At 67.1% G+C, this 26,617-nt stretch overlaps 2 protein-coding genes across 2 annotated transcripts; both read left to right on the top strand.

The window, feature by feature from the left end:
- Positions 1–364: 364 nt before the first annotated feature.
- LOC120748362 (probable carboxypeptidase X1) lies at positions 365–19,764 on the top strand. The gene is given in 15 exon segments (XM_058419182.1): positions 365–374; positions 440–544; positions 699–808; positions 2,633–2,772; positions 3,610–3,694; positions 5,454–5,604; positions 6,512–6,600; positions 6,699–6,822; positions 9,404–9,600; positions 10,600–10,779; positions 14,264–14,561; positions 15,982–16,121; positions 18,361–18,399; positions 18,401–18,464; positions 19,514–19,764. Coding segments are annotated over 15 exon segments (1,983 nt in total).
- Positions 19,765–20,648: 884 nt separating this feature from the next.
- On the top strand, positions 20,649–25,198 carry NAT8 (N-acetyltransferase 8 (putative)). The gene is made up of 2 exons (XM_040054499.2): positions 20,649–21,700; positions 24,337–25,198. Exon 2 carries the CDS (start codon positions 24,409–24,411, stop codon positions 25,066–25,068), a length of 660 nt encoding a protein of 219 aa, XP_039910433.1. The 5' UTR covers positions 20,649–21,700; positions 24,337–24,408; the 3' UTR covers positions 25,069–25,198.
- Positions 25,199–26,617: the final 1,419 nt, after the last annotated feature.

Genomic DNA, 26,617 nt, shown 5'->3' with positions numbered 1-26,617 from the left:
GGGACGGGCAGCCCGCGGGCACAGGTAGGAACCGGGGGGTTCGGGGCGGGCACAGGTACCAGCCGGGGGGTTCGGGGTGGGCGCAGGTACCAGCCGGGGGGGTTCGGGACGGGCACAGGTACCAGCCGGGGGGGTTCGGGACGGGCACAGGTACCAGCCGGGGGGGTTCGGGGTGGGCACAGGTACCAGCCGGGGGGGTTCGGGATGGGCACAGGTACCAGCCGGGGGGGTTCGGGATGGGCACAGGTACGAACCGGGGGGTTTGGGGTGGGCACAGGTACCAGCCCGGGGGATTCGGGATGGGCACAGGTACAGGCCGGGGGGTTCGGGGGGCGGGCACAGGTAGGAACCGGGGGGGTTCGGGATGGGCACAGGTACGGGCCGGGGGGTTCGGGGCAGGCTGGCAAGGAGAGGAGGGGGCTCACCGGGGCGGTGCCAGGGTTCTTTGTCACCCCCGTGTCCCCTGGCAGCCGCAGCGCCGAGGTGCTGAGGAAGAAGAAGAAGAAGGTGCTGAGGAAGAAGCCGCCGGCTCCGCGGGAGCCCCGTACGTGCGCTGGGGGCGGGGGGCACTCGGGGGGCACCCGGGGGGCACTCGGGGGGCGCTCGGGGGGCACTCGGGGGGCACTCGGGGGGCAGCCGGGCTGGGGACAGCCCCTCCCGGGGTGCCCGTGTGAGCGCGGTGCCCGCTGTGCCCGCAGCGTGCCCCCCCCTGGGGCTGGAGTCCCTGCGGGTGTTGGACGAGCAGCTCCGGGCCTCCAGCCACAAGCGGCACGGGCTGGGCGCGCACCGCGGCCGCCTCAACATCCAGGTACGCCCGGGGGGTGCCAGGGGGGTGCCAGGGGGGTGCCAGGAGTGCCAGGAGTGTGTCGGGTACTGCCAGGTACGCCGGGGTGTGCTGGGAGTGTGCCAGGAGTGCCAGGGAGTGCCAGGAGTGTGCCAGGGGGTGTGCTAGGAGTGTGCCAGGAGTGCGTCAGGTACTGCCAGGGGTGTGCTGGGAGTGTGCCAGGAGTGCCAGGGGGTACCAGGAGTGTGTCAGGAGTGCCAGGGGAGTGCCAGGAGTGTGCCAGGGGGTGTGCCAGGATTGCGTCAGGTACTGCCAGGTACGCCAGGGGTGTGCTGGGAGTGTGTCAGGAGTGCCAGGGGTGTGCCAGGGGTGTGCCAGGAGTGTGTCAGGTACTGCCAGGTGTGCCAGGGTGTGCCTCTGTGTGCCAGGGGCGTGCAAGGGGTGTGTCAGGGGTGTGCCAGGAGTGTGCTAGGAGTGTGTCAGGGGTGCCAGGGGTGTGTCAGGGGTGTGTCAGGTACTGCCAGGTGTGCCAAGAATGTGTCAGGAGTGCCAGGGGTGTGCCAGGGGTGTGTCAGGTACTGCCAGGTGTGCCAGGAGTGTGTCGGGTGTGTCAGGAGTGTCAGGTACTGCCGGATGTGGCCAGGTGTGCCAGGAGTGTGCCGGGGGGTGCCAAGAGTGTGCCAGGAGCGTGCCTGTGTGTGCCAGGAGCGTGTCAGGTACTGTCAGGAGTGTGCCAGCAGTGTGTCAGGTACTGCTGCCTGTGCCAGGAGTGTGCCAGGGTTGTGCCAGGCTCGGGTGAGTGCCGGATGTCACACGCGTGGCACGTGGCACGTGGGTGTGCCAAACGCAGGGCGGGTGTGGCGCGCAGCTCGCGGCACCTTCACGGCGCGGTTGTGACATCTCCCGGCGAGCTGGGGGCACACGAGGGGCACGCGAGGGACACACGAGGGACACAGGAGGGGCACACGAGGGGCACAGGAGGGGCACGCGAGGGGCACGCGAGGGGCACGCGAGGGACACAGGTGTCTCCAGCCCGGCCCCCTCCTTCCCTCCCCCGTGTCACCCCGTGATCCCGGTGCCGCCGTGGCGCCACGTGTGTCCGTACTGTGATCCCGGTGTCACTGTGGTGCCATGTGCGTGTCCGTGCCACGACCCTGGTGTCACCACTCTGGTGCCACCGCGGTGCCACGCACGTGTCCGTGATCCCGGTGCCACCACAGTGCCACACACGTATCCGTGCTGTGATCCCAGTGTCCCCGCGGGTGCCACGCGTGTCCGTGCCGTGATCCCGGTGGCACTGTGGTGCCACGCGTGTCCATGCTGGGATCCCGATGCCACCACTCTGGTGCCACCGCGGTGCCATGCGTGTCTGTGCTGTGATCCCGGTGGCACCGCGGTGCCACGCGTGCCCATGCTGGGATCCTGGTGCCACACACGTGTCCGTGCCATGATCCCTGTGCCACCACTGTGGTGCCCCCGCGGTGCCACGCGTGTCGGTGTCCCACTGTGGTGCCCCCGCGGTGCCACGCGTGTTGGTGTCCCCGGTGTCCCCGCGGTGCCACGCGTGTCGGTGTCCCCACTGCGGTGCCCCCGCGGTGCCACGCGTGTCGGTGTCCCCGGTGTCCCCGCGGTGCCACGCGTGTCGGTGTCCCCGGTGCCCCCGCGGTGCCACGCGTGTCCGTGCTGTGATCCCGGTGTCCCCGCGGTGCCACGCGTGTCCGTGCTGTGATCCCGGTGTCCCCGCGGTGCCACGCGTGTCCGTGTCCCCGATGCCCCCGCGGTGCCACACGTGTCGGTGTCCCCGGTGCCCCCGCGGTGCCACGCGTGTCCCCGGTGTCCCCGGCGCAGTCGGGGCTCGATGACGGCGACGCCTTCGACGGCGGCTGGTGCGCGGCGCGCGAGGACACGCGGCAGTGGCTGCAGGTGGACGCCCGGCGCCTCACGCGCTTCACCGGCGTCGTCACCCAGGGCCTCAACTCCATCTGGACGTGAGCACGGCGCTGGGGACACCTGGGACAGCTTGGGGACAGCTGGGGACACCTGGGACAGTCTGGGGACAGACTGGGGACACCTTGGGGACACCCTGGGACAGACTGGGGACACCTGGGGACACCTGGGGACAGCTGGGGACAGAGTGGGGACAACTGGGGACAGCCTGGGGACAGCCTGGGGACAGCCTGGGGACAGACTGGGGACACCTGGGACAGTCTGGGGACAGACTGGGGACAGACTGGTGACACCCTGGGGACAGACTGGGGACAGCCTGGGGACACCTGGGACAGTCTGGGGACAGCTGGGGACAGCTGGGGACAGTCTGGGGACAGCTGGGGACACCCTGGGGACAGCCTGGGACAGCTTGGGGACACCCTGGGACAGTCTGGGACACCCTGGGGACAGCCTGGGACAGTCTGGGACAGCCGGGGACAGACTGGGGACACCCCAGGACACCCCGGGGACACTTGGGGACACCCTGGGACACCTTGGGGACACCCTGGAGACACCCTGGGGACAGCCTGGGACAGGGTGGGGACACCTGGGGACAGCCCGGGGACACCCTGGGACAGCCTGGGACAGGGTGGGGACACCTGGGGACAGCCCGGGGACACCCTGGGACAGCCGGGGACAGGGTGGGGACACTTGGGGACACCTGGGGATACTTGGGGACACCCCAGGACACCCTGGGGACACCCCGGGACACCCTGGGACAGGGAGGGGACACCCTGGGGACACCCCGGGACACCCTGGGACACTTGGGGACACCCCAGTGCCACCCCGGGACACCCCGGGGACACTCGGGGCCCCCCGGGCCCGGCCCTGTCCCGCAGGTACGATTGGGTGACGTCCTACAAGGTGCAGGTCAGCAACGACTCCTACGAGTGGGCGCCCAGCTGGAATGGCAGCGAGGAGGCGGTGGGTGGCACCGCGGGTGGCACCGGGGACACGGGGGACACGGGGGGGACAGTGCCGGGGTGGCACCGGGGGTGGCACCGGGGGACACGGGGGACATGGGGGGGACAGTGCCGGGGTGGCACCGGGGGTGGCACCAGGGGACACAGGGGTGACACAGGGGTGACAGTGCCGGGGTGGGGACACGGGGGTGGCACCGGGATGGGGACACGGTGGGTGACAGTGCCGGGGTGGCACCGGGGGTGGCACCAGGGGACACAGGGGTGACACAGGTGTGACAGTGCCGGGGTGGGGACATGGGGGTGGCACCGGGGATGGCACCGGGATGGGGACACGGTGGGTGACAGTGCCAGGGTGGCACCCCTGAGGGATGGGGACACGGTGGGTGACAGTGCCGGGGTGGCAGTGACAGCCTGGGAGGGAAGGATGGGAGGTTAATTATGCCCGGGAGTTAATTAATTCTGCTCGGGGATTAATTAATTCTGCTCGGGGGTTAATCGTGCCAGCGTGGGGGGGGTGATGGTGACAGGGGGGTGAGGATGGCAGCGGGGTTAATTAGGGAAGGGTTAATTAGGGAAGGGTTAATTATAGTGGGGGTTAATTGTGGGGACACGCGCGGCACCGGGGGCGGGCACGGCAGCCTGGGGGTGGCGAGGGTTTGGGGTGCCCGGGGTGGGATTGGGGTGCCCGGGGTGGGATTGGGGGCCCCTGTGTTCTGAGGGTTTGGGGTGCCAGGGGTGGGATTGGGGTGCCCGGGGTGGGATTGGGGGTCCCTGTGCTTTGTGGTTTTGGGGTGCCCTGTACCAGAGGTGGATTTGGGGGTCCCTGTGCCAGGGCTGGGGTTGGGGGTCCCTGTGTTCTGAGGGTTTGGGGTGCCCAGGATGGGATTGGGGGTCCCTGTGCTGTGTGGTTTTGGGGTGCCCTGTACCAGAGGTGGATTTGGGGGTCCCTGTGCCAGGGCTGGGGTTGGGGTCCCTGTGCTGAGGGTGGATTTGGGGGTTCCTGGACCGTGGATGGATTTGGGGTCGCTGTGTCAGGGCTGTGCTGGGACCAGTTTGGGGGCCACGTGCCAGGGGTGGATCCCTGTGACAGGATCCAGGGGTGGAATTTGGGGTGCCCTGTGCCAGGTTTGGTGATCTCCGTACCAGGGGTGGATTTTGGGGTTCCCCTGCCTGACCCGTGCCAGGAACCGATTTGGGGCCGGTGGCTTTGGGGTCTGAGCAGCGCCCACCGGGAGGACCCTGGGACCCCTGGAGCCCCTCTGTCCCCACTGTCCCCTCTGACACCCGCTGTCCCCCTCTGTCCCCCCTGTCCCCTCTGTCCCCACTGTCCCCTCTGACACCCGCTGTCCCCCTCTGTCCCCCACTGTCCCCCCTGTCCCCACTGTCCCCTCTGACACCCGCTGTCCCCCTGACCCCGCTGTCCCCCTCTGTCCCCCTCTGTCCCCCCTGTCCCCTCTGTCCCTGCTGTCCCCTCTGTCCCCTCTGTCCCCGCTGTCCCCCCTGTCCCCCCTGTCCCCTCTGTCCCCTCTGTCCCCGCTGTCCCCGCTGTCCCCCCTGTCCCCCCTGTCCCCCCCTGTCCCCTCTGTCCCCTCTGTCCCCCGCTGTCCCCTCTGTCCCCGCTGTCCCCTCTGTCCCCTCTGTCCCCTCTGTCCCCCCTTGTCCCCGCTGTCCCCGCTGTCCCCCCTGTCCCCGCTGTCCCCTCTGTCCCCTCTGTCCCCTCTGTCCCCGCTGTCCCCCCCTGTCCCCGCTGTCCCCCGCAGGTGTTCCCGGCCAACAAAGACCCCGAGACGCCGGTGCTGAACCTGCTGCCCTCTCCGCTCGTGGGGCGCTTCCTGCGCATCAACCCCCAGAGCTGGTTCCCCAACGGCACCGTCTGCCTGCGGGCCGAGGTGCTGGGCTGCCCCGTGCCCGGTGGGTGTCCCCTGCTGTCCCCTGCCTGTCCCCTGCCCCGTGCCCGGTGGGTGTCCCCTGCTGTCCCCTGCCCCGTGCCCGGTGGGTGTCCCCGGCGTGTCCCCTGCCTGTCCCCTGCCCCGTGCCCGGTGGGTGTCCCTGGCCTGTCCCCTGCTGTCCCCTGCCCCGTGCCCGGTGGGTGTCCCCTGCTGTCCCCTGCCCCGTGCCCGGTGGGTGTCCCCTGCTGTCCCCTGCCCCGTGCCCGGTGGGTGTCTCCAGCCTGTCCCCTGCGTGTCCCCTGCGTGTCCCCTGCCCCCTGGGGACCCGCTGGCTGTCCCCTGCCCGTCCCCAGCCTGTCCCCTCCCTGTCCCCTGCCTGTCCCTGGGTCCCCACACACTGCCCCAGCACCGGCGCTGTGGCCGGATCGGCGCTCTGGGCCGTTGTCCGTCCCTGACTTTTGTCCCCTCGCTGTCCCCACACTGTCCCCGCGCTGTCCCCTCGCTGTCCCCGCGCTGTCCCCGCGCTATCCCCTCGCTGTCCCCTCGCTGTCCCCTCGCTGTCCCCACGCTATCCCCTCGCTGTCCCCTCGCTGTCCCCTCGCTGTCCCCACGCTATCCCCTCGCTGTCCCCTCGCTGTCCCCTCGCTGTCCCCACACTGTCCCCTCACTGTCCCCCGCGCTGTCCCCTCGCTGTCCCCGCGCTGTCCCCTCGCTGTCCCCGCGCTGTCCCCTCGCTATCCCCTCGCTGTCCCCTCGCTCGCTGTCCCCACACTGTCCCCTCGCTGTCCCCTCGCTGTCCCTCGCTGTCCCCACGCTGTCCCCGCGCTGTCCCCCCTCGCTGTCCCCTCGCTGTCCCCGCGCTGTCCCCTCTCTGTCCCCTCGCTGTCCCCTCTCTCTCCCCGCGCTGTCCCCTCGCTGTCCCCGCGCAGACCCCAGCGATGCCCACGCCTGGCACCCGCCGCCCCCGGCCGAGCCTCCGCTGGATTTCCGCCACCACAACTACCAGGAGATGAGAAAGGTGCCAGCCCCGGGCCCCCCCCGCTGTGCCGCCTCCCCGCGGGTCCCCCCGGGCTGTCGCTGTCCTGACGCTGTCGCTGTCGCTGTCGCCGCCCGCAGCTGATGAGGAGGGTGAGCGAGGAGTGCCCCGACATCACCCGCGTGTACAGCATCGGGCACAGCTCCCGCGGCCGCCGCCTCTACGTGATGGAGATCTCCGACAACCCCGGGCAGCACGAACTCGGTGCGTGGCGGAGGGGACGGAGGGGACAGCGGGGGACAGAGGGGACAGAGGGGGACAGAGGGGACAGCGGGGACAGCGGGGGACAGAGGGGGACAGAGGGGACAGAGTGGACAGCGGGGACGGGGGGGGACAGCGGGGACAGAGGGAACAGCGGGGACGGAGGGGACAGCGAGGGGACAGAGGGGGACAGAGGGGACAGAGGGGACAGCGGGGACAGCGGGGGACAGAAGGGACGGAGGGGACAGAGGGGACAGCGAGGGGACAGAGGGGACGGAGGGGACAGCAGGGAACAGCAGAGACAGAGGGAACAGCGGGGGACAGAGGGGACAGCGGGGACAGAAGCGACAGCCGGGGGACAGCTGGGGACAGCTGGGGACAGAGTGGACAGCTGGGTATAGTGGGGACAGCGGGGTCAGAGGGGACAGAGGGGGACAGAGGGGGACAGAGGGGACAGCCAGGATGGGCACGTGGACAGCAGGTACAGCAGGGACAGCTGGGGACAGTGGGGACAGAGGGGACAGTGGGGACAGCGGGGGACAGCGGGGGTGGGCATGGGGCAGAGTTCAGGGATGGCCGGGTTGGCACAGGGTGACTGGGGATGGCCGGGATGAGGAGGGGGTCACCCGGGGTGGCCAGGGATGGGGTGGGACACTGGGGACAGTCACCAGGGATGGGGTGGGACATTGGGGACAGTCACCAGGGTTGTGTAGGACACTGGGGACAGTCACCAAGGATGGCTCAGGATGGGGTGTCTGGGCCACCCAGCCTGGCACAGGGTGGGGACTGGGTGGCTGGGGACACTCAGGATGGAGATAGGGACACCAGGGACACCCAGAGCGGTGCAAGGACTTGGGGACATAGGGACACCCAGGACGGGGACAGGGACACCCAGAGGCATGGAGGGACTCGGGAACACAGGGAGACCCAGGACAGGGCCACCCAGAGGCGTGCAGGGACTCAGGGACAGTCCCCAGACCCCTCAGCGTGTCCCCAGGCCCCTCACGCTGTCCCCAGACCCCTCACGCTGTCCCAGACCCCTCACGCTGTCCCCAGACCCCTCAGCGTGTCCCCAGGCCCCTCACCGTGTCCCCAGGCCCCTCAGCGTGTCCCCAGACCCCTCACAGTGTCCCCAGGCCCCTCAGCGTGTCCCCAGACCCCTCACAGTGTCCCCAGGCCCCTCAGCGTGTCCCCAGGCCCCTCACAGTGTCCCCAGACCCCTCACGGTGTCCCCAGACCCCTCACCATGTCCCCAGGCCCCTCACGGTGTCCCCAGACCCCTCAGCGTGTCCCCAGGCCCCTCACCGTGTCCCCAGACCCCTCAGCGTGTCCCCAGGCCCCTCACAGTGTCCCCAGGCCCCTCAGCGTGTCCCCAGGCCCCTCACAGTGTCCCCAGGCCCCTCAGCGTGTCCCCAGGCCCCTCACAGTGTCCCCAGGCCCCTCACCGTGTCCCCAGACCCCTCAGCGTGTCCCCAGGCCCCTCACAGTGTCCCCAGGCCCCTCACCGTGTCCCCAGGCCCCTCACCGTGTCCCCAGGCCCCTCAGTGTGTCCCCAGGCCCCTCACGGTGTCCCCAGACCCCTCACCGTGTCCCCAGGCCCCTCACCGTGTCCCCAGGCCCCTCACCGTGTCCCCAGACCCCTCACGGTGTCCCCAGGCCCCTCACCGTGTCCCCAGGCCCCTCAGTGTGTCCCCAGGCCCCTCAGTGTGTCCCCAGGCCCCTCACCGTGTCCCCAGGCCCCTCAGCGTGTCCCCAGGCCCCTCACAATGTCCCCAGACCCCTCACCGTGTCCCCAGGCCCCTCAGTGTGTCCCCAGGCCCCTCAGTGTGTCCCCAGGCCCCTCACTGTGTCCCCAGACCCCTCAGCGTGTCCCCAGACCCCTCACGGTGTCCCCAGACCCCTCACCGTGTCCCCAGACCCCTCACGCTGTCCCCAGACCCCTCAGTGTGTCCCCAGACCCCTCACCGTGTCCCCAGGCCCCTCAGCGTGTCCCCAGACCCCTCACGCTGTCCCCAGGCCCCTCACGATGTCCCCAGACCCCTCACCGTGTCCCCAGGCCCCTCAGCGTGTCCCCAGACCCCTCACCGTGTCCCCAGGCCCCTCAGTGTGTCCCCAGGCCCCTCAGCGTGTCCCCAGACCCCTCACCGTGTCCCCAGGCCCCTCACCGTGTCCCCAGGCCCCTCAGCGTGTCCCCAGACCCCTCACCGTGTCCCCAGACCCCTCAGTGTGTCCCCAGGCCCCTCAGCGTGTCCCCAGACCCCTCACCGTGTCCCCAGGCCCCTCACCGTGTCCCCAGACCCCTCACAGTGTCCCAGACCCCTCACCGTGTCCCGACCCCTCAGTGTGTCCCCAGGCCCCTCAGTGTGTTCCCAGACCCCTCACGATGTCCCCAGACCCCTCATGGTGTCCCCAGACCCCTCAGTGTGTCCCCAGGCCCCTCAGTGTGTCCCCAGACCCCTCACGCTGTCCCCAGGCCCCTCAGTGTGTCCCCAGACCCCTCACGGTGTCCCCAGACCCCTCAGTGTGTCCCCAGACCCCTCACCGTGTCCCCAGGCCCCTCACGCTGTCCCCCGTTGCGGCGCAGGGGAGCCGGAGTTCCGCTACGTGGCCGGGATGCACGGGAACGAGGTGCTGGGCCGGGAGCTGCTGCTGAACCTGATGGAATTCCTGTGCCGCCGCTTCCGCCTGGGCGACGCGCGCGTGGCGCGGCTGGTGACGGGCACGCGCATCCACCTGCTGCCCTCCATGAACCCCGACGGCTACGAGACCGCCTACCGCCTGGTACGGCCGGCACCGCCGCCGCCGTCACCGTCACCGCAGTGCCCATCCCAGTGCCCATCCCAGTGACCCCAGTGCCCATCCCAGTGTCCAGCCCGGTATCCGTGGTGCCCATCCAGTGCCCATCCCAGTGCCTGTCCCAGTGACTGTAGTGACCATGCCGGTGCCCACCCCAGTGCCCGTCCCAGCGAACCCAGTGCCCATCCCAGTGCCTGTCCTGGTCCCCATTCCAGTTCCCATCCCAGTGACCCCAGTGCCCATCCCAGTGCCCATCCTGGTGACCATGGTGCCCCTCCCAGTGCTCTTTCTGGTGACTCCAATGCCCATCCCAGTGCCCATGCCAGCAAACCCAGTGCCAATCCCAGTGCCTGTCCTGGTGCCCATTCCAGTGCCCATCCCAGTGACCCCAGTGCCCATCCCAGTGATCCCAGTGCCCATGATGCTCATCCCAGTGATCCCAGTGCCCATCCCAGTGCCCATGGTCCCCATCCCGGTGCCCACCCTGCTGTCCCGGTGCCCATCCTGGTGCCCATCCCAGTGCCCCTCCCAGTGCTCCTTCTGGTGACCCCAGTGCCCATCCCGGTGCCCATCCCAGTGATCCCGGTGCCCATCCCGGTGCCCATCCCAGTGATCCCGGTGCCCATCCCGGTGCCCATGGCGCCCATCCTGGTGCCAATCCCGGTGCCCGTCCCGGTGCCCACGCCGCTGTCCCAGTGCCCATCCCGGTGCCCATCCTGGTGACCATGGTGCCCATCCCAGTGCCCATCCCAGTGAACCCAGTGCCCATCCTGGTGCCCATCCCAGTGCCCCTCCCAGTGCTCCTTCTGGTGACCCCAGTGCCCATCCCGGTGCCCGTCCCGGTGATCCGGTGCCCGTCCGGTGCCCATCCCAGTGACCCCAGTGCCCATCCCGGTGCTCCTCCCAGTGATCCCGGTGCCCGTCCCGGTGCCCGTCCCGGTGATGCCGGTGCCCGTCCCGGTGCCCACGCCGCTGTCCCGGCAGGGCTCGGAGCTGGCCGGCTGGGCCACGGGCCGCTGGACGTACGAGGGCATCGACCTCAACCACAACTTCGCCGACCTGAACACGGCGCTGTGGGACGCCGAGGACAACGCGCGCGTGCCCCACGAGTTCCCCAACCACTACATCCCCATCCCCGAGTACTACACCTTCGCCAACGCCACGGTGAGCCGCCAGAGCCGGCCCGAACCCGCCGGAACCTGGCCTGAACCGGCCTGAACCTGGCCTAAACCGGCCTGAACCTGGCCTAAACCGGCCTGAACCTGCCCTAAGCCTGCCCTAAACCGGCCTGAACCTGCCCTAAACCTGGCCTAAAACCGGCCTGAACCTGCCCAAACCTGCCAATACCTGCCAAAAACAGCTCAAACCTGGCCTAAACCTGCCCTAAACCTGCCCTAAACCTGCCTGAACCTGCCCTAAGCCTGCCCTAAACCTGCCTGAACCTGCCCAAACCTGCCAAAACCAGCCCAAACCTGCCCTAAACCTGCCTGAACCTGGCCTAAATCTGCGTGAACCTGCCCTAAACCTGCCCAAACCTGCCAAAACCAGCCCAAACCTGCCCTAAACCTGCCTGAACCTGGCCTAAATCTGCCTGAACCTGCCCAAACCTGCCAATACCTGCAAAAAAACAGCCCAAACCTGCCCAAACCTGGCCTAAACTGGCCTAAACCTGCCTGAACCAGCCCAAACCTGCCAAAACCAGCCCAAACCTGCCCAAACCTGGCCTAAACCTGGCCTAAACCTGCCTAAACCTGCCCCAAAACCTGCTAAAACCTGCCCAAAACCTGCCAAAAAAACAGCCAAAACCTGGCTAAACCTGGCCTAAACCTGCCAAAACCTGGCCTAAACCAGCCTAAACCTGCCAAAACCTGCCAAAAAAACAGCCAAAACCTGGCCTAAACCTGCCCTAAACCTGCCAAAAAACAGCCAAAACCTGCCCAAATCAGCCCAAACCTCCCTTAAACCTGCCAAAACCAGCCCAAACCACCCCAAACCCACCCCAAACCCAGCCCAAAACTGCCCCAAACCGCCCCCACCCCAGCCCAACCCCCCAAACCCCCCCAAACTGCCCCAAACCGCCCCCCAACCCAGCCCAAAACCACCCCCAAAACTGCTCCCAAACCCCCCCCAAACCACCCCAAACCCAGCCCAAAACCCACCCCAAACCACCCCAAACCAGCCCAAACCACCCCAAACCCGCCCCAAACCCAGCCCAAACCGCCCCAAACCCACCCCAAACCCACCCCAAACCGTCCCTCCTGTGTCAGGGTCACTGTGAGACCCAAAACCCCTCAAAGCCCCTCCCAAACCTCCCAGGCCAGCACCGGGACGGTGCCACCCAACCCGGGGGGTGTCACCTGGAGCCACGAGGCCGTGGCCACCGCCGCCAGGCGCAGGTGACAGCGGTGACACCTCATGGGAGACAGCTGTGACACTGTGTGGGTGACAGCAGTGACACCTCATGGGTGACAGAGGTGACACCTCATGGGAGACGGCTGTGACACCGTGTGGGTGACAGAGGTGACACCTCATGGGTGACAGCTGTGACACTGTGTGGGTGACAGAGGTGACACCTCATGGGTGACAGCTGTGACACTGTGTGGGTGACAGAGGTGACACTGTGTGGGTGACAGCAGTGACACTCTGTGGGTGACAGCAGTGACACTCTGTGGGTGACAGCTGTGACACTGTCCAGGTGACAGAGGTGACACCTCATGGGTGACAGAGGTGACACCTCATGGGAGACGGCTGTGACACCGTGTGGGTGACAGAGGTGACACCTCATGGGTGACAGCTGTGACACTGTGTGGGTGACAGAGGTGACACCTCATGGGTGACAGCTGTGACACTGTGTGGGTGACAGAGGTGACACTGTGTGGGTGACAGCAGTGACACTCTGTGGGTGACAGCAGTGACACTCTGTGGGTGACAGCTGTGACACTGTCCAGGTGACAGAGGTGACACCTCATGGGTGACAGAGGTGACACCTCATGGGAGACAGCGGTGACACCTCATGGGTGACAGTGGTGACACCTCATGGGTGACAGCTGTGACACCGTGTGGGTGACAGCTGTGACACTGTGGGTGACAGAGGTGACACCTCATGGGTGACAGTGATGACACGGTGCAGGTGACAGAGGTGACACCTCATGGGTGACAGAGGTGACACCTCATGGGAGACGGCTGTGACACCGTGCGGGTGACAGCTGTGACACTGTGGGTGACAGCGGTGACCTGACACCTCATGGGAGACAGCTGTGACACCGTGTGGGTGACTGCTGTGACACTGTCCAGGTGACAGAGGTGACACCTCATGGGTGACAGCTGTGACACCATGTGGGTGACAGCTGTGACACTGTGGGTGACAGCGGTGACACCTCATGGGAGACAGCGGTGATGCTGTGCAGGTGACAGCGGTGACATCCCCCGGGTGACAGCTGTGACGCTGTGTGGGTGACAGCAGTGACACTGTGTGGGTGACAGCAGTGACACCGCACGGGTGACACCATACAAGTGACACCCTGCACAGGTGACACCCTGCACAGGTGACACACTGCATGGATGACAGCGGTGACACCATACGGGTGACACACTGCCGGGGCTGACAGCAGCGGTGACACTGCACGGGTGACACACCACACTGGTGACACCACACGGGTGACAGTGGCCGTGCTGCCACGCAGGTGGCACACTGCATGGGTGACACACCGCACGGGGGTGACACACCACACTGGTGACACACCACCCTGGTGACACCCGGTGACACACCACCCTGGTGACACCACACTGGTGACACTCTGGTGACACACCACCCTGGTGACACCACACGGGTGGACACCGCCCGGGGCTGACACCGGCCACGCCACCGCGCAGGTGACACACTGCATGGGTGACACCATGCTGGTGACACACCACACTGGTGACACACTGGTGACACACCACACTGGCCGTGCCACTGCCCGGGTGACACACCACACAGGTGACACACCACGCTGGTGACACCCTGGTGACACACCACACGGGTGACACACCACACAGGTGACACACCACCACACGGGTGACACACCCACACAGGAGACACACCACACAGGAGACACCACACTGGTGACACCACACTGGTGACACACCACACTGGTGACACCCTGGTGACACCGCCCCGGGGGGTGACACCGGCCGCACCGCCGCCGCGCAGGTGACACACCACACTGGTGACACACCACACAGGTGACACCCTGGTGACACCACACTGGTGACACGCCACACTGGTGACACCACCCCGGGGGTGACACCGGCCGTACCGCTGTGCAGGTGACACACCACACTGGTGACACCCCGGTGACACACCACACTGGTGACACTCTGGTGACACCCCGGTGACACACCACACTGGTGACACCCCGGTGACACACCACACTGGTGACACCCCGGTGACACACCACACTAGTGACACCACACTAGTGACACCCCGGTGACACACCACACTGGTGACACCACACTGGTGACACCCTGATGACACACCACACTGGTGACACACCACACTGGTGACACCACACCGGTGACACACCACACGGGTGACAGCAGTGACACCACCCTGGTGACACCCCGGTGACACCACCCCCCCCGGGGCGGGGGCTGACCCCGCCCGCAGGTGGCGCCGGAGACGCGGGCGGTGATCGCGTGGATGCAGCGCTACCCGTTCGTGCTGAGCGCCAACCTGCACGGCGGCGAGCTGGTGGTCACCTACCCCTTCGACATGAGCCGCACCTACTGGAAGGCGCGGGAGCTGACGCCCACGCCCGACGACGGCGTCTTCCGCTGGCTGGCCACCGTCTACGCCGCCGCCAACCCCGCCATGGCCGGCGCCCGGCCCCGCCGCTGCCACCACGACGACTTCGCCCGCTTCGGCGGCGTCATCAACGGAGCGCGCTGGCACACGGTGGCCGGCAGTGAGTGCCCCGCCGTCGGGCGGGGGGCGGAGGGTGGGAGGTGATTGGGGGGTGTTCAGTGATGGAGGCCTCGCGGGCGGGTGTGTGTTACGGGGGTGGCGCGCTGAAGTGGGGGCGCTGGGAAGAAGCGGGATCCGGAACTTTCCTTGAGGTCTCTTGAAATGCCCTTAGAACGCCTCGAAACCACTTCTTGAACCCCTCGTTAGAGTCTCTTCTAAAATCCCCTTTGGAACTCTTCTAAAAACAACCCCAAAACTTCTCCAAAACTTCTCCAAGCCCCCCAAACACCTTCAAACGCCCTCCCAAACCCTTCTCAAAACACCCCCAAGACTTCTCCAAAACTTCCCCAAACCCCTCCAAACCCCTCCAAACCCCTCCAAAACCCCTCCTCAGAATCTATTCTAAAATCCCTTTGAAACCCTTCTCAAAAGGCCCCAAAACTTCTCCAAAACTTCTCCAAAACCCTCCAAACCCCTTCCAACCCCTTCAAACGCCCTCCCAAACCCTCCAAAACCCCTCCAAAACCCCTCCTCAGAATCTCTTCTAAAATCCCTTTGAAACCCTTCTCAAAACGCCCCCAAAACTTCTCCAAAACCCTCCAAACCCCTTCCAAACCCTTTCAAGCGCCCTCCCAAACCCTCCAAAACCCCTCCAAAACCCCTCCAAAACCCCTCCTCAGAATCTCTTCTAAAATGCCTTTGGAACTCTTCTCAAAAACACCTCCAAAACTTCTCCAAAACTTCTCCAAAACTTCTCCAAACTCCCCCGAACCCCTTCCAAACCCCTCCCAACCCCCCCAAACACACCCTCAAGCCTCTCCAAACTCCTCCCAAAACCCCTACAACCCGCCCCAAAAAACCCTAAAACCTCTCCAAACCTTTCCAAACCCCTCCAAACCCCCTCCAAAACCCTCTCCAAAACCCCTCCAAACCCCTCCAAACCCTCTCCAACCCCCTCCAAACCCCTCCAAACCCCCCTCCAAACCCCTCCAAACCCTCTCCAAACCTCTCCAAAAACCCCTCCAAAACTCTCCAAACCTCTCCAAACCCCCTCCAAAAACCCTCTCCAAACCCTCTCCAAACCCTCTCCAAAACCTCTCCAAACCTCTCCAAACCCTTCCCAAACCCCTCCCAAACCCCCCAAACCCTCTCCAAACCCTCTCCAAACCCCTCCCAAACCCCCCAAACCCCCCAAACCCTCTTACCCCGAGGGTCCCTCTGTTTAATTCCCTCCTCCGAACCCACCTAAACCCGAGCGGGTGACACCGAACCTCCCCCAGCCCCGGGGCCCGACAATCGCCGCGCCCTCCTTTTCGTCTGTCCCGACCCATCCCAAAACCTCCCGGAACCCCGGGTTAATTAAAAACAACCCCAAAAAAACCCCAAAAACATCGAGACTTTTCCAAAACCCCTCCCCACAGGCATGAACGACTTCAGCTACCTGCACACCAACTGCTTCGAGATCACCGTGGAGCTCTCGTGCGACAAATTCCCGCACGCCTCCGAGCTGCCGCACGAGTGGGAGAACAACCGCGAGTCGCTGCTGCTCTTCATGGAGCAGGTGGGAGGCGGCGGCGGCACCCAAGGGTGCCCGGGGCCGTCCGCGGAGAGGGGACGGAGAGGGGCGGGAATGGGGGAGCTGGGAGCGGCGGGATGCTGGGGATGGGGGCGCGGGATGGGGGGTTTGGGGTGTGGGGACACTGGGGGGTCAGGATGGGGAGTTTGGGGTGTGGGGACACTGGGGATGGGGGGGCTGGATGGGGGGTTTGGGGGGGTTTGGGGTGTGGGGCGCTGGGGGGTGCAGGATGGGGGGATTGGGGTGTGGGGACACTGGGGATGGGGGATTTGGGGGGGTTTGGGGTGTGGGGCGCTGGGGGGGGGTGCAGGATGCGGGGTTTGGGATGTGGGGACACTGGGGAAGGGGGGGCTGGATGGGGGGATTGGGGTGTGGGGACACTGGGGGGTCCAGGGGGTTCTGGGATCATGGGAGCATTGGGGATGGGAGGTTTGGGGTATGGGGACACTGGGGGGGGTCCAGGGGATTCTGGGATCATGGGGACAGTGCGGGGATTTGGGGGTGCTGGGACAATGGGGACACTGGGGAAGGGGGTCCAGAGTGGCAGATTTGGGGTGTTTGGGCCATGGGGACACTGGGGGTCCAGGTGGTTCTGGGGCCATGGGGACTGTGGGAATGGGGGGTCCAGAGTGGCAGATTTGGGGTGTTTGGGACACGGGGACACTGGGGGTGTCCAGGTGGTTCTGGGATCATGGGGACAGTGGAGAAGGGGGGTCCAGGATGGGGGCTTTTTTGGGGTTTGGGATGTGGGGACACTGGGGGTCCAGGTGGTTCTGGGGCCATGGGGACACTGGGAATGGGGGATCCAGGGTGGGGGATTTGGGGTATTTGGGCCATGGGGACACTGAAGGGTCCAGGTGTGGGATCATGGGAACATTGGGGAAGGGGATCCAGAGTGGGGGATTTGGGGTGTTTGGGCCATGGGGACACTGTGAAGGGGGGTTCAGGGTGGGGGGTTGGGGTATGTGGACACTGGGGGGTCCAGGTGGTTGTGGGGCCATGGGGGACAGTGCGGGGATTTGGGGGTGCTGGGACAATGGGGACACTGGGGACAGGAGGGTTCAGGGTGGGGGGTTTGGGGTGTTGGGGCCATGGGGACACTGTGAAGGGGGGTTCAGGGTGGGGGGTTTGGGATGTGGGGACACTGGGGGGGCCCAGGTGGTTCTGGGATCATGGGGACACTGGGGAAGGAGGATCCAGAGCGGCAGATTTGGGGATGTTTGGGACACAGGGACACCGGAGGGATCCAGGATGGGGGATTTAGGAGGGTTTTGGCGATGGAAGAACTGGGGGCCCAGGTGGTTTTGGGGCCATGGGGACACCGGGAAGGGGGGTCCAGAGTGGGGGCTCTGGGGGTGCAGGGACACTGGGGACACTGGGGACACTGGGGACACTGGGTGGGCCTGGGGGTGGAGGGATAATGGGGACACTGGGCTTGCAGGGACACTGGGGACAATGGGAACACTGGGAACACTGGGAGGGGTTTGGGGGTGCAGGGACACTGGGGACACTGGGGACACTGGGAACAGGACACTGGGAGCACTGGGGACACTGGGGACAGGACACTGGGGACACTGGAGCACTGGGAACAGGACACTGGGGACACTGGGGACAGGACACTGGGGACACTGGGAACACTGGGAACACTGGGAACAGGACACTGGGAGCACTGGGAACACTGGGAACAGGACACTGGGGACACTGGGGACACTGGGAGCACTGGGGACAGGACACTGGGGACACTGGGGACACTGGGAACAGGACACTGGGGACACTGGGGACACTGGGAACAGGACACTGGGAGCACTGGGGACACTGGGGACAGGGCACTGGGGACACTGGGAGCACTGGGAACAGGACACTGGGGACACTGGGGACAGGACACTGGGGACACTGGGGACACTGGGGACACTGGGGACAGGACGCTGGGGACACTGGGGACACTGGGAACAGGACACGGGACACTGGGAGCACTGGGAACAGGACACTGGGGACACTGGGGACACTGGGAGCACTGGGGACAGGACACTGGGGACACTGGGAGCACTGGGAACGGGACACTGGGGACACTGGGAACAGGACACTGGGGACACTGGGGACACTGGGGACAGGACGCTGGGGACACTGGGGACACTGGGGACACTGGGAGCACTGGGAACAGGACACTGGGGACACTGGGGACACTGGGGACAGGACGCTGGGGACACTGGGGCCGTGGCTGCAGGTGCACCGCGGGATCAAGGGCGTGGTTCGGGACAGTGACACGGGGGCAGGGCATCCCCAACGCCATCATCTCCGTGGATGGCATCAACCACGACATCCGCACCGGTACCGGGCACCGCCGGGGCGGGGATGGGAATGGGGATGGGGCGGGAATGGGACGGGAATGGGACGGGAATGGGGCGGGAATGGGACGGGAATGTGGGAATGGGGCGGGGATGGGACGGGAATGTGGGAATGGGGCGGGGGGAATGGGGGCGGGGATGGGAGCGAAGGTGGGAATGGGGCGGGAATGGGACGGGAATGGGGCGGGAATGGGACGGGAATGGGACGGGAATGTGGGAATGGGGCGGGAATGGGACAGGAATGGGGCGGGAATGGGGCGGGAATGGGGACGGGAATGGGGCGGGAATGGGTCAGAAACAGGTATGGGAATGGGGGCAGGAATGGGGTGGGAATGGGAACGAATGTGGGAATGGGACGGGAATGGGACGGGAATGGGAGCGAAGGTGGGAATGGGGCGGGAAGGGGGCGGGAATGTGGGAATGGGGTGGAAATGGGGACGGGGATGGGGGGGGGGGAATGGGGCGGGAATGGGAGCGAAGGTGGGAATGGGTTGGGAAAGGGACGGGAATGGGGAGCGAGTGTGGGAATGGGGTGGGAATGGGATGGGAATGGGACAGGAATGGGAGTGAAGGTGGGAATAGGGACAGGGATGGGGTGGGAATGGGGACAGGGAAGGAATGAGATGGGATTGGGGAATGGGATTGGGGAATGGGATTGGGAATTGCAGATGGGGATGGGATTAGACTGGGAAAGGGGATGGGGACAGGAATGGGATTGGGATGGGAACAGGGATGGGATGAGGTTGAGAATAGGGATGGGGTGGAGATGGAAATGGGATGGGGACAGGGAAAGGAGTGAGATGGGATTTGGGAATGGGATTGGGAACTGCATGGAGATGGGAATAGGATTAGACTGGGAAAGGGGATGGGATTGGGATTGTGGATATGGGGCTGGGGACAGGGATGGAAGGGGATGGGATTGGGGATTGCAGATGGTGATGGGAAGCAGTATTAGACCGGGAATGGGACTGGGGATGGGAATTAGGATCAGGGCTGGGGACAGCGCTGGGGACAGCAGAGTGACACCCGCAGCCTCGGACGGGGACTACTGGCGGCTGCTCAACCCGGGCGAGTACGAGGTGACGGCGCGGGCCCAGGGCTACGAGCCGGCCACGCGGCCGTGCCGGGTCTACTTCGAGAACGTTCCCACCCCGTGCAACTTCCGCCTGGCGAGGGCCTGGGACCGCCACCGGCCCGGCAGGACCCGCCCGGGCCCCGACCCGGCCCTGCGGCTGCAGCGGCTGCGCCTCCGCCGCCTGCGCGCCCAGGGCCGCGGGCAGTGAGCGGGGCGGCCCCGGGCCGCGGGCTCGGCCGGGGGGCGCGCGGGGGAGCCGGGCTGGGACGGCTCCCAGTAAAGTTTAGCTGCGCTGCCGCTGCGACTCTGCTGGGCCGGGAACGGGACCGGGACCGGGACCGGGAATGGGAATGGGAACGGGAATAGGAATAGGAACGGGACCGGGAATGGGAATAGGAACGGGCTCGATCCTGCCCCGGCCCCGGTGGCCACGCCCCTCGCCAGGCCCCGCCCCTTCCCTGCCATCAATTGCGCCGCCGCGGCCGAGCCCCGCCCATTCCTTGATGACCAATAGAAAGTCCAGCGCCCGGCCGCGCCCCGCAGTGGGACACGCCTCCTTCCGTTACCATATATGGTCATCGCCGTGAGCCACGCCCATCAGCGCCGAGCCCCCTGTCTGTTATACCTCGGCCACGCCCCCTCCTCAGATCTGGGCGCCTATTGGCTGCTGGCGGCGGGATGGGCGGGGCGGGGGCCAATAGGAGGCGAGATTCATTGGTAGGGAGGAGGGGGCGGGGCTGGGGGGGACACCGGGGGGGTTCGGGGACACCGGGGGGGACACCGGGGGGGACACCGGGGGGACACCGGGGGGGTTCGGGGACACCGGGGGGACACCGGGGGGGTTCGGGGACACCGGGGGGGTTCCTGCACCACGGGGACACCGGGGACGTGCAGCGGAGTGGGGCACAGAGAGTGCTGGGGCCGCTGGGACGGGCTGGGGGCTGCTGGACCGTGAGGGGTCTGGGGGGGCTCCGCAGTTCTGGGGGCCTTGGGGACAATGCGGGGGTCTCCAGGGTGGGGGGGGTCCAGGGGGTGCCCGGGATGTGCGGCTCTGGGAAGTTCTGGGACCATGGATGCGCTGGGAGGGTCCGAGGGGATCCCGGGACTGTGGGGGGTGTTGGGATTTTGGGGACAACTCCAGAGGGTCTGGGGGCTGCGGGGTGATGGTCGGAGGCAATCCGGGACCACCACCAGAGCCGGCAGCCCCTGAACCCCCAGAACACACGGCGGGCACCCCGAGTGCCAAGGACAGCCGGGGGGGCACTGGGGGCTGCAGAAAAGGGGTCGGGGTGACCCCCCCCCCCTTCAACCCTCCGGGGGTCCCGGCGGGGCGGGGGGCTGTGCCCTGCTCGGCCCTGGTGCCGCCGTGTCCCCCCGAGGGGGCGGGGGGCTGCTGGAGGGCCCTCCCGTGCCCGTGCCCCCTCCCCAAATAAAGAACTGGCCTCGGGGGGAGGGGGGGGGTCCCCAAAACCACCGGGACCCCCACGGGGGAGGAGGCTCCAGCACGCCTGGGGGTGACCCCGGGTGACCTTTGGGGTCCCTCCAGCGGGGAGGGAGGGGCCGGACCCCCGCCCCACTTTCCCCTCCGTGCCCGTAGGCGCGCCCCACCGCCGGGATTTTGGGGAGCCCGGGCGGTGTCCCCCTGCCCCGCGCAGGTGCTGCTCCCCCCGAATCCCCCCCTCCGTGACCCGTAACCTTCCCGGCACGGGTTTGCGGCATCATCCGGCATCGGCAGGGGCAGCACTTCCCTCTCGGCGCCTGCGCTCGCCGCTCCGCCGGAGCTTCCACCGGCCTGGGCACGGCTCGAATTTGGGGGATCCCCCCCCTTCCCCACACCCCGTGCTGTCACCAGAGCCACCCCCCCTCCCCAAAACCTGAGCGAGCCCCCCGGCCAAAGCGCGGCGGAACAATGGGCTGAACGCATCGGGCATCTTCCAGCGCTGGGAGCCGCCGGCACAGGCCGGGCTGGGAAACAGAGAGGATCCCCAACCAAACACCCCCCCCCCCAAAAAAAAAACCCCCCCAAAACCAACAAAAAGCCCCTCGGCGTGGTGCTGGGGGGTCACCGAGCCCCCGCGCTTCGCCCCGAGGAGCTGCAGAGCGGCCGGGCCCGGTTTGAGGAGCGACAGCGCCGGTAGCAGCAGGTGGGGGGGGGCTGGGAGGGGTTTTTGGGGGGTGCGGAGGGGGGGTTGAGGCCGTGCAACCCCCCGCGGGGTTTGGGGACCCCTTTTCCTCGGTTCATCCATCCGTTAAATCCTGTCCCGGTGTCCCCTCCTGTCCCCGTGCCCCCCCCGGCCCGCCCCGCCGCCGTGTCCCTTTGCCCCGCTGCCGTCACGGTGCCCAGCTTTGCCCACCTTTGCCCGGGGCGGGGCGGATCGTGCCGCGGTTCCCGGTGAGTGCCGGGCTCCTGGGCATGCCAGGGGCACCCCCAGATCCCGCTGCTCTTCCCCCGTGCCCCCACTGCCCGCCCCGGGTGTGCCAGTGGAACCCCCTGCCCGGCTGGCACCGGGGGGTGGCGGGCGAGGGAACCCCACGCTTTTATACCCTTGTTTTTTGGGGGGGATCCCTGGGTGGGAGCGGGGGACTGGCACTGCCCTGACCCCCCTGTGCCACCCCAGGGATGGGTTTGGGGGTATCCTGGGGGTCCCTGTGAAGGTGGGCACTGCCCTGACCTCCCTGTGACACCCAAAAGTGGGATCCTGGGGTCCCCATGCATGGCACTGCCCTGACTCCCCTGTGCCACCCCAGGGATGGGTCTGGGGGTATCCTGGGTGTCCCTGTGAAGGTGGGCACTGCCCTGACCCCCTGTGCCACCCCAAGGATGGGATTGGGGGTATCCTGGGGGTCCCCACCCGTGTCACTGCCCTGACCCCCTGTCCCACCCCAAGGATGGTCTCTATCATCCCCTGGGCACCCCCACCCCATGGCACTGCCCTGACCCCTTATGCCACCCCAGGAATGGGTTTGAGGGTATCCTGGGGGTCCCCACTCTGTGGCACTGCCCTGACCCACCTGTGCCACCCCAGGGATGGGATTGGGGCTGTCTTGGAGTTCCCTGTGAAGGTGGGCACTGCCCTGACCCCCCCATCCCACCCCAAACACAGGCTCTCCTGTCCCCTGGGCACCCCTACCCCATGGCACTGCCCTGACCCCCCTGTCCCACCCCAAACACAGGCTCTATCATCCCCTGGGCACCCCCACCCCATGGCACTGCCCTGACCCCCCCCTGTGCCACCCCAGGGATGGGTTTGGGGGTATCCTGGGTGTCCCTGTGAAGGTGGGCACTGCCCTGACCCACCTGTGCCATCCCAGGGATGGGGGTTTTGGGGGTATCCTGGGGGTCCCCATCCATGGCACTGCCCTGACTCCCCCTGTGCCACCCCAGGGATGGGTCTGGGGGTATCCTGGGGGTCCCTGTGAAGGTGGGCCCTGCCCTGAACCCCTGTGCCACCCCAAGCAAAGGCTCTATTGTCCCCTGGGCACCCCCAGCCCATGGCACTGCCCTGACTCCCCTGTGCCATTCCAGGGATGGGATTTGAGGTATCCTGGTGGGGTGCCTGTGAAGGTGGGCACTGCCCTGACCCCCCTGTGCCACCCCAGGGATGGGGTTTTGGGGGTATCCTGGGTGTCTGTATCCATGGCACTTCCCTGAACCCCCTGTGCCACCCTAAGGATGGGATTGGGGTATCCTGGGGGTCCCCACCCCGTGTCACTGCCCTGACCCCCTGTCCCACCCCAAGGATGGGCTCTATCATCCCCTGGGCACCCCCACCCCATGGCACTGCCCTGACCCCTTATGCCACCCCAGGGATGGGTTTGAGGGTATCCTGGGGGTCCCCCACCCCATGTCACTGCCCTGACCCCCTGTGACACCTCAGGAATGGGTTTGAGGGTATCCTGGGGGTCCCCACCCCATGGCACTGCCCTGACCCCCTGTCCCACCCCAGGGATGGGTTTGAGGGTATCCTGGGCACCCCTACCCGTGTCACTGCCCTGACCCCCTGTCCCACCCCAGGGATGGGATTGAAGGTATCCTGGGCACCCCCGCCCCATGTCACTGCCCTGACCCCCTGTCCCACCCAAACACAGGCTCTCCCGTCCCCTGGGCACCCCGCCCCATGGCACTGCCCTGACCCCCCCTGTCCCACCCCAAACACAGGCTCTCCCGTCCCCTGGGCACCCCCACCCCATGTCACTGCCCTGACCCCCCGTCCCACCCAAACACAGGCTCTCCCGTCCCTGGGCACCCCCACCCCATGTCACTGCCCTGACCCCCCTGTCCCACCCCAAACACAGGCTCTCCCGTCCCCTGGGCACCCTCGCCCCATGGCACTGCCCTGACCCCCCTGTCCCACCCCAAACACAGGCTCTCCCGTCCCCTGGGCACCCCCGCCCCATGGCACTGCCCTGACCCCCCTGTCCCACCCCAAACACAGGCTCTATCGTCCCCTGGGCACCCCCACCCCGTGTCACTGCCCTGACCCCCCTGTCCCACCCCAAACACAGGCTCTATCATCCCCTGGGCACCCCCAGCCCATGGCACTGCCCTGACCCCCTGTCCCACCCCAAACACAGGCTCTCCCGTCCCCTGGGCACCCCCACCCCATGGCACTGCCCTGACCCCCTGTCCCACCCCAAACACAGGCTCTCCCGTCCCCTGGGCACCCCTGCCCCATGGCACTGCCCTGACCCCTGTCCCACCCCAAACACAGGCTCTCCCGTCCCCTAGGCACCCCGTCCCGTGTCACTGCCCTGACCCCCCATCCCACCCCAAACACAGGCTCTATCATCCCCTGGGCACCCCCCGCCGGTTGGCACGCTCCGTCCCGCGCCCGCCGCGCGTTTCCCCGCCATGGCGTCGTTCCGCATCCGGCAGTACCAGGACCGGGACTACGAGGCCGTGCGGGCTCTGTTCGCCCGCGGAATCCTGGAGCACGCCCGGCCGGCTTCCGGCACGTGCTGCGCTCGGCGCGGGGTGCGCCTGGCGCTGCTGGCCGTCTTCGTGGCCGCCCGGGCGGCCGCCGGCTCCTGGCTGCTGGGGCTGGGCGCCGTGGCGCTGGCGCTGGCGCTGCTCTGGGTGCTGGTGCGCTCGCTCAGCGCCGAGTACGTGCGGGAGGCGCTGGCCGGCGACCTGTGCGACGTGCCCGCCTCCTACCTGCGCCCGCCGGGCTGCCGCTTTTGGGTGGCCGAGGAGGGCGGCGCGGTGGCGGGCATGGTGGCGGCCGTGCCGGCGGGCCGGGGAGAGCTGGAGCTGAAGAGGATGTCGGTGAGCCGGGAGCACCGGGGCCGCGGGTTGGCGCGGGCGCTGTGCCGGGAGGTGCTGGGCTTCGCCCGCGCCCGCGGGTACGGCGGCGTGGTGCTCAGCACCTCGGCGGTGCAGGTGGCGGCGCAGCGGCTCTACGAGGGGCAGGGCTTCCGCAAGGTGGGCAGCTCCTACCCCTCGCTGCTGGGCACCTTGCTGAACTTCCAGATCTTTCACTACCGCTACGACTTGGGCGACGGCGCCGAGTAGCGGGGCGGCGCCGGGACGGAGGGCGGCACGGCAAAGCCGGCTCCCGGCGACGGCGCCGTGGTGAGCCGGGGACGTGAGGAGCTGCCGCGGCGCTGCCGCGGCGCCCGAACCCTGGCACCGGTACGGCGCCCCGAACGCGGCCCCGGGGTGCCGGGCGTCGCCCCGGCGCTCCCACCCCGATCCTGGCACGGCAGCACTGGCGCGGCGCCGCCGTGCCGGGACACCGAGCTCCGCCACGGCCTGGCGTGTGTGGCACTGCCATGGCACACCGTGACCCCAGGATGTGTGGCACTGCCATGGCATTGTGGCCTCAGAACGTGTGGCACTGCCACAGCACTGTGGCCTCAGAACGTGTGGCACTGCCATGGCACACCGTGACCCCAGGATGTGTGGCACTGCCATGGCACTGTGGCCTCAGGATGTGTGGCACTGCCATGGCACTGTGGCCTCAGAACATGTGGCACTGCCATGGCACACCGTGACCCCAGGATGTGTGGCACTGCCATGGCACTGTGGCCTCAGGATGTGTGGCACTGCCATGGCACTGTGGCCTCAGAACATGTGGCACTGCCATGGCACACCGTGACCCCAGGATGTGTGGCACTGCCATGGCACTGTAGCCCCAGGACCTGTGGCACTGCCATGGCACACCGTGACCCCAGGACCTGTGGCACTGCCATAGCACACCGTGACCCCAGGATGTGTGGCACTGCCACAGCACTGTGGCCTCAGGACCTGTGGCACTGCCATGGCACACCGTGACCCAGGACTGTGTGGCAACTGCCATGGCACCCCGACTCCACTGCAGCACTCCGAGCCTGGCACGTGAAGCAGCGCCGTGGCACCCCTTCCTGGATTCCCAGCAGCAGGAAATAAAGAGAGGCCTGTGGGAACGCTGTGTGTGACAAGGGACATCTTGGGGACTGGGGGACATCCTTTGGGGGCACAGGACAGCCTGGGGGACAGCGGGCACTTTGCCAGAGAAGGGATACCGTGAGGGACGCCTTGGTGGAACGGGGGACATCTTGGTGGAACAGGGGCCATCTTGGGGGACACCTCTGGGGATAAGAGGCCTCTTGGGGAACTGGGAACACACTGGGGAACAACGGAGGTTTTGGGGGAGAGGGGAAGTCTTTGGGGACAGCATCTTAGGGGACAATCTTTGGGGAATTCTTTGGGAAATTTGGGGGACAAGGCCTGTGCCCTCACCCAAGATGGCGGCGGTTCCCCTTTCCCACAGTCCTCATCCAAGATGGCGGCGGTCCCCCCCTTCCCGCCGTCCTCACCCAAGATGGCGGCGGTTCCCCTTTCCCACAGTCCTCACCCAAGATGGCGGCGGTTCCCTTTCCCACAGTCCTTATCCAAGATGGCGGCGGTTCCGCTTTCTCTGTGCCCTCACCCAAAATGGCGGCGGTTCCTCTTTCTCATTGCCCTCACCCAAAATGGCGGCGGTTCCCCTCACCCAAGATGGCGGCGGCTCCCCATTCACCTGCCCGTGCCCTCATCCAAAATGGCGGCGCCCTGGCCGGCGTCACGGCGCGACGTGCGG

Source organism: Hirundo rustica, unplaced genomic scaffold, assembly GCF_015227805.2.
Source record: "Hirundo rustica isolate bHirRus1 unplaced genomic scaffold, bHirRus1.pri.v3 unplaced_BUSCO_63198at7742, whole genome shotgun sequence".
NCBI lineage: Eukaryota > Metazoa > Chordata > Aves > Passeriformes > Hirundinidae > Hirundo > Hirundo rustica.
This window is presented reverse-complemented; position numbering and strand designations above follow the sequence as displayed.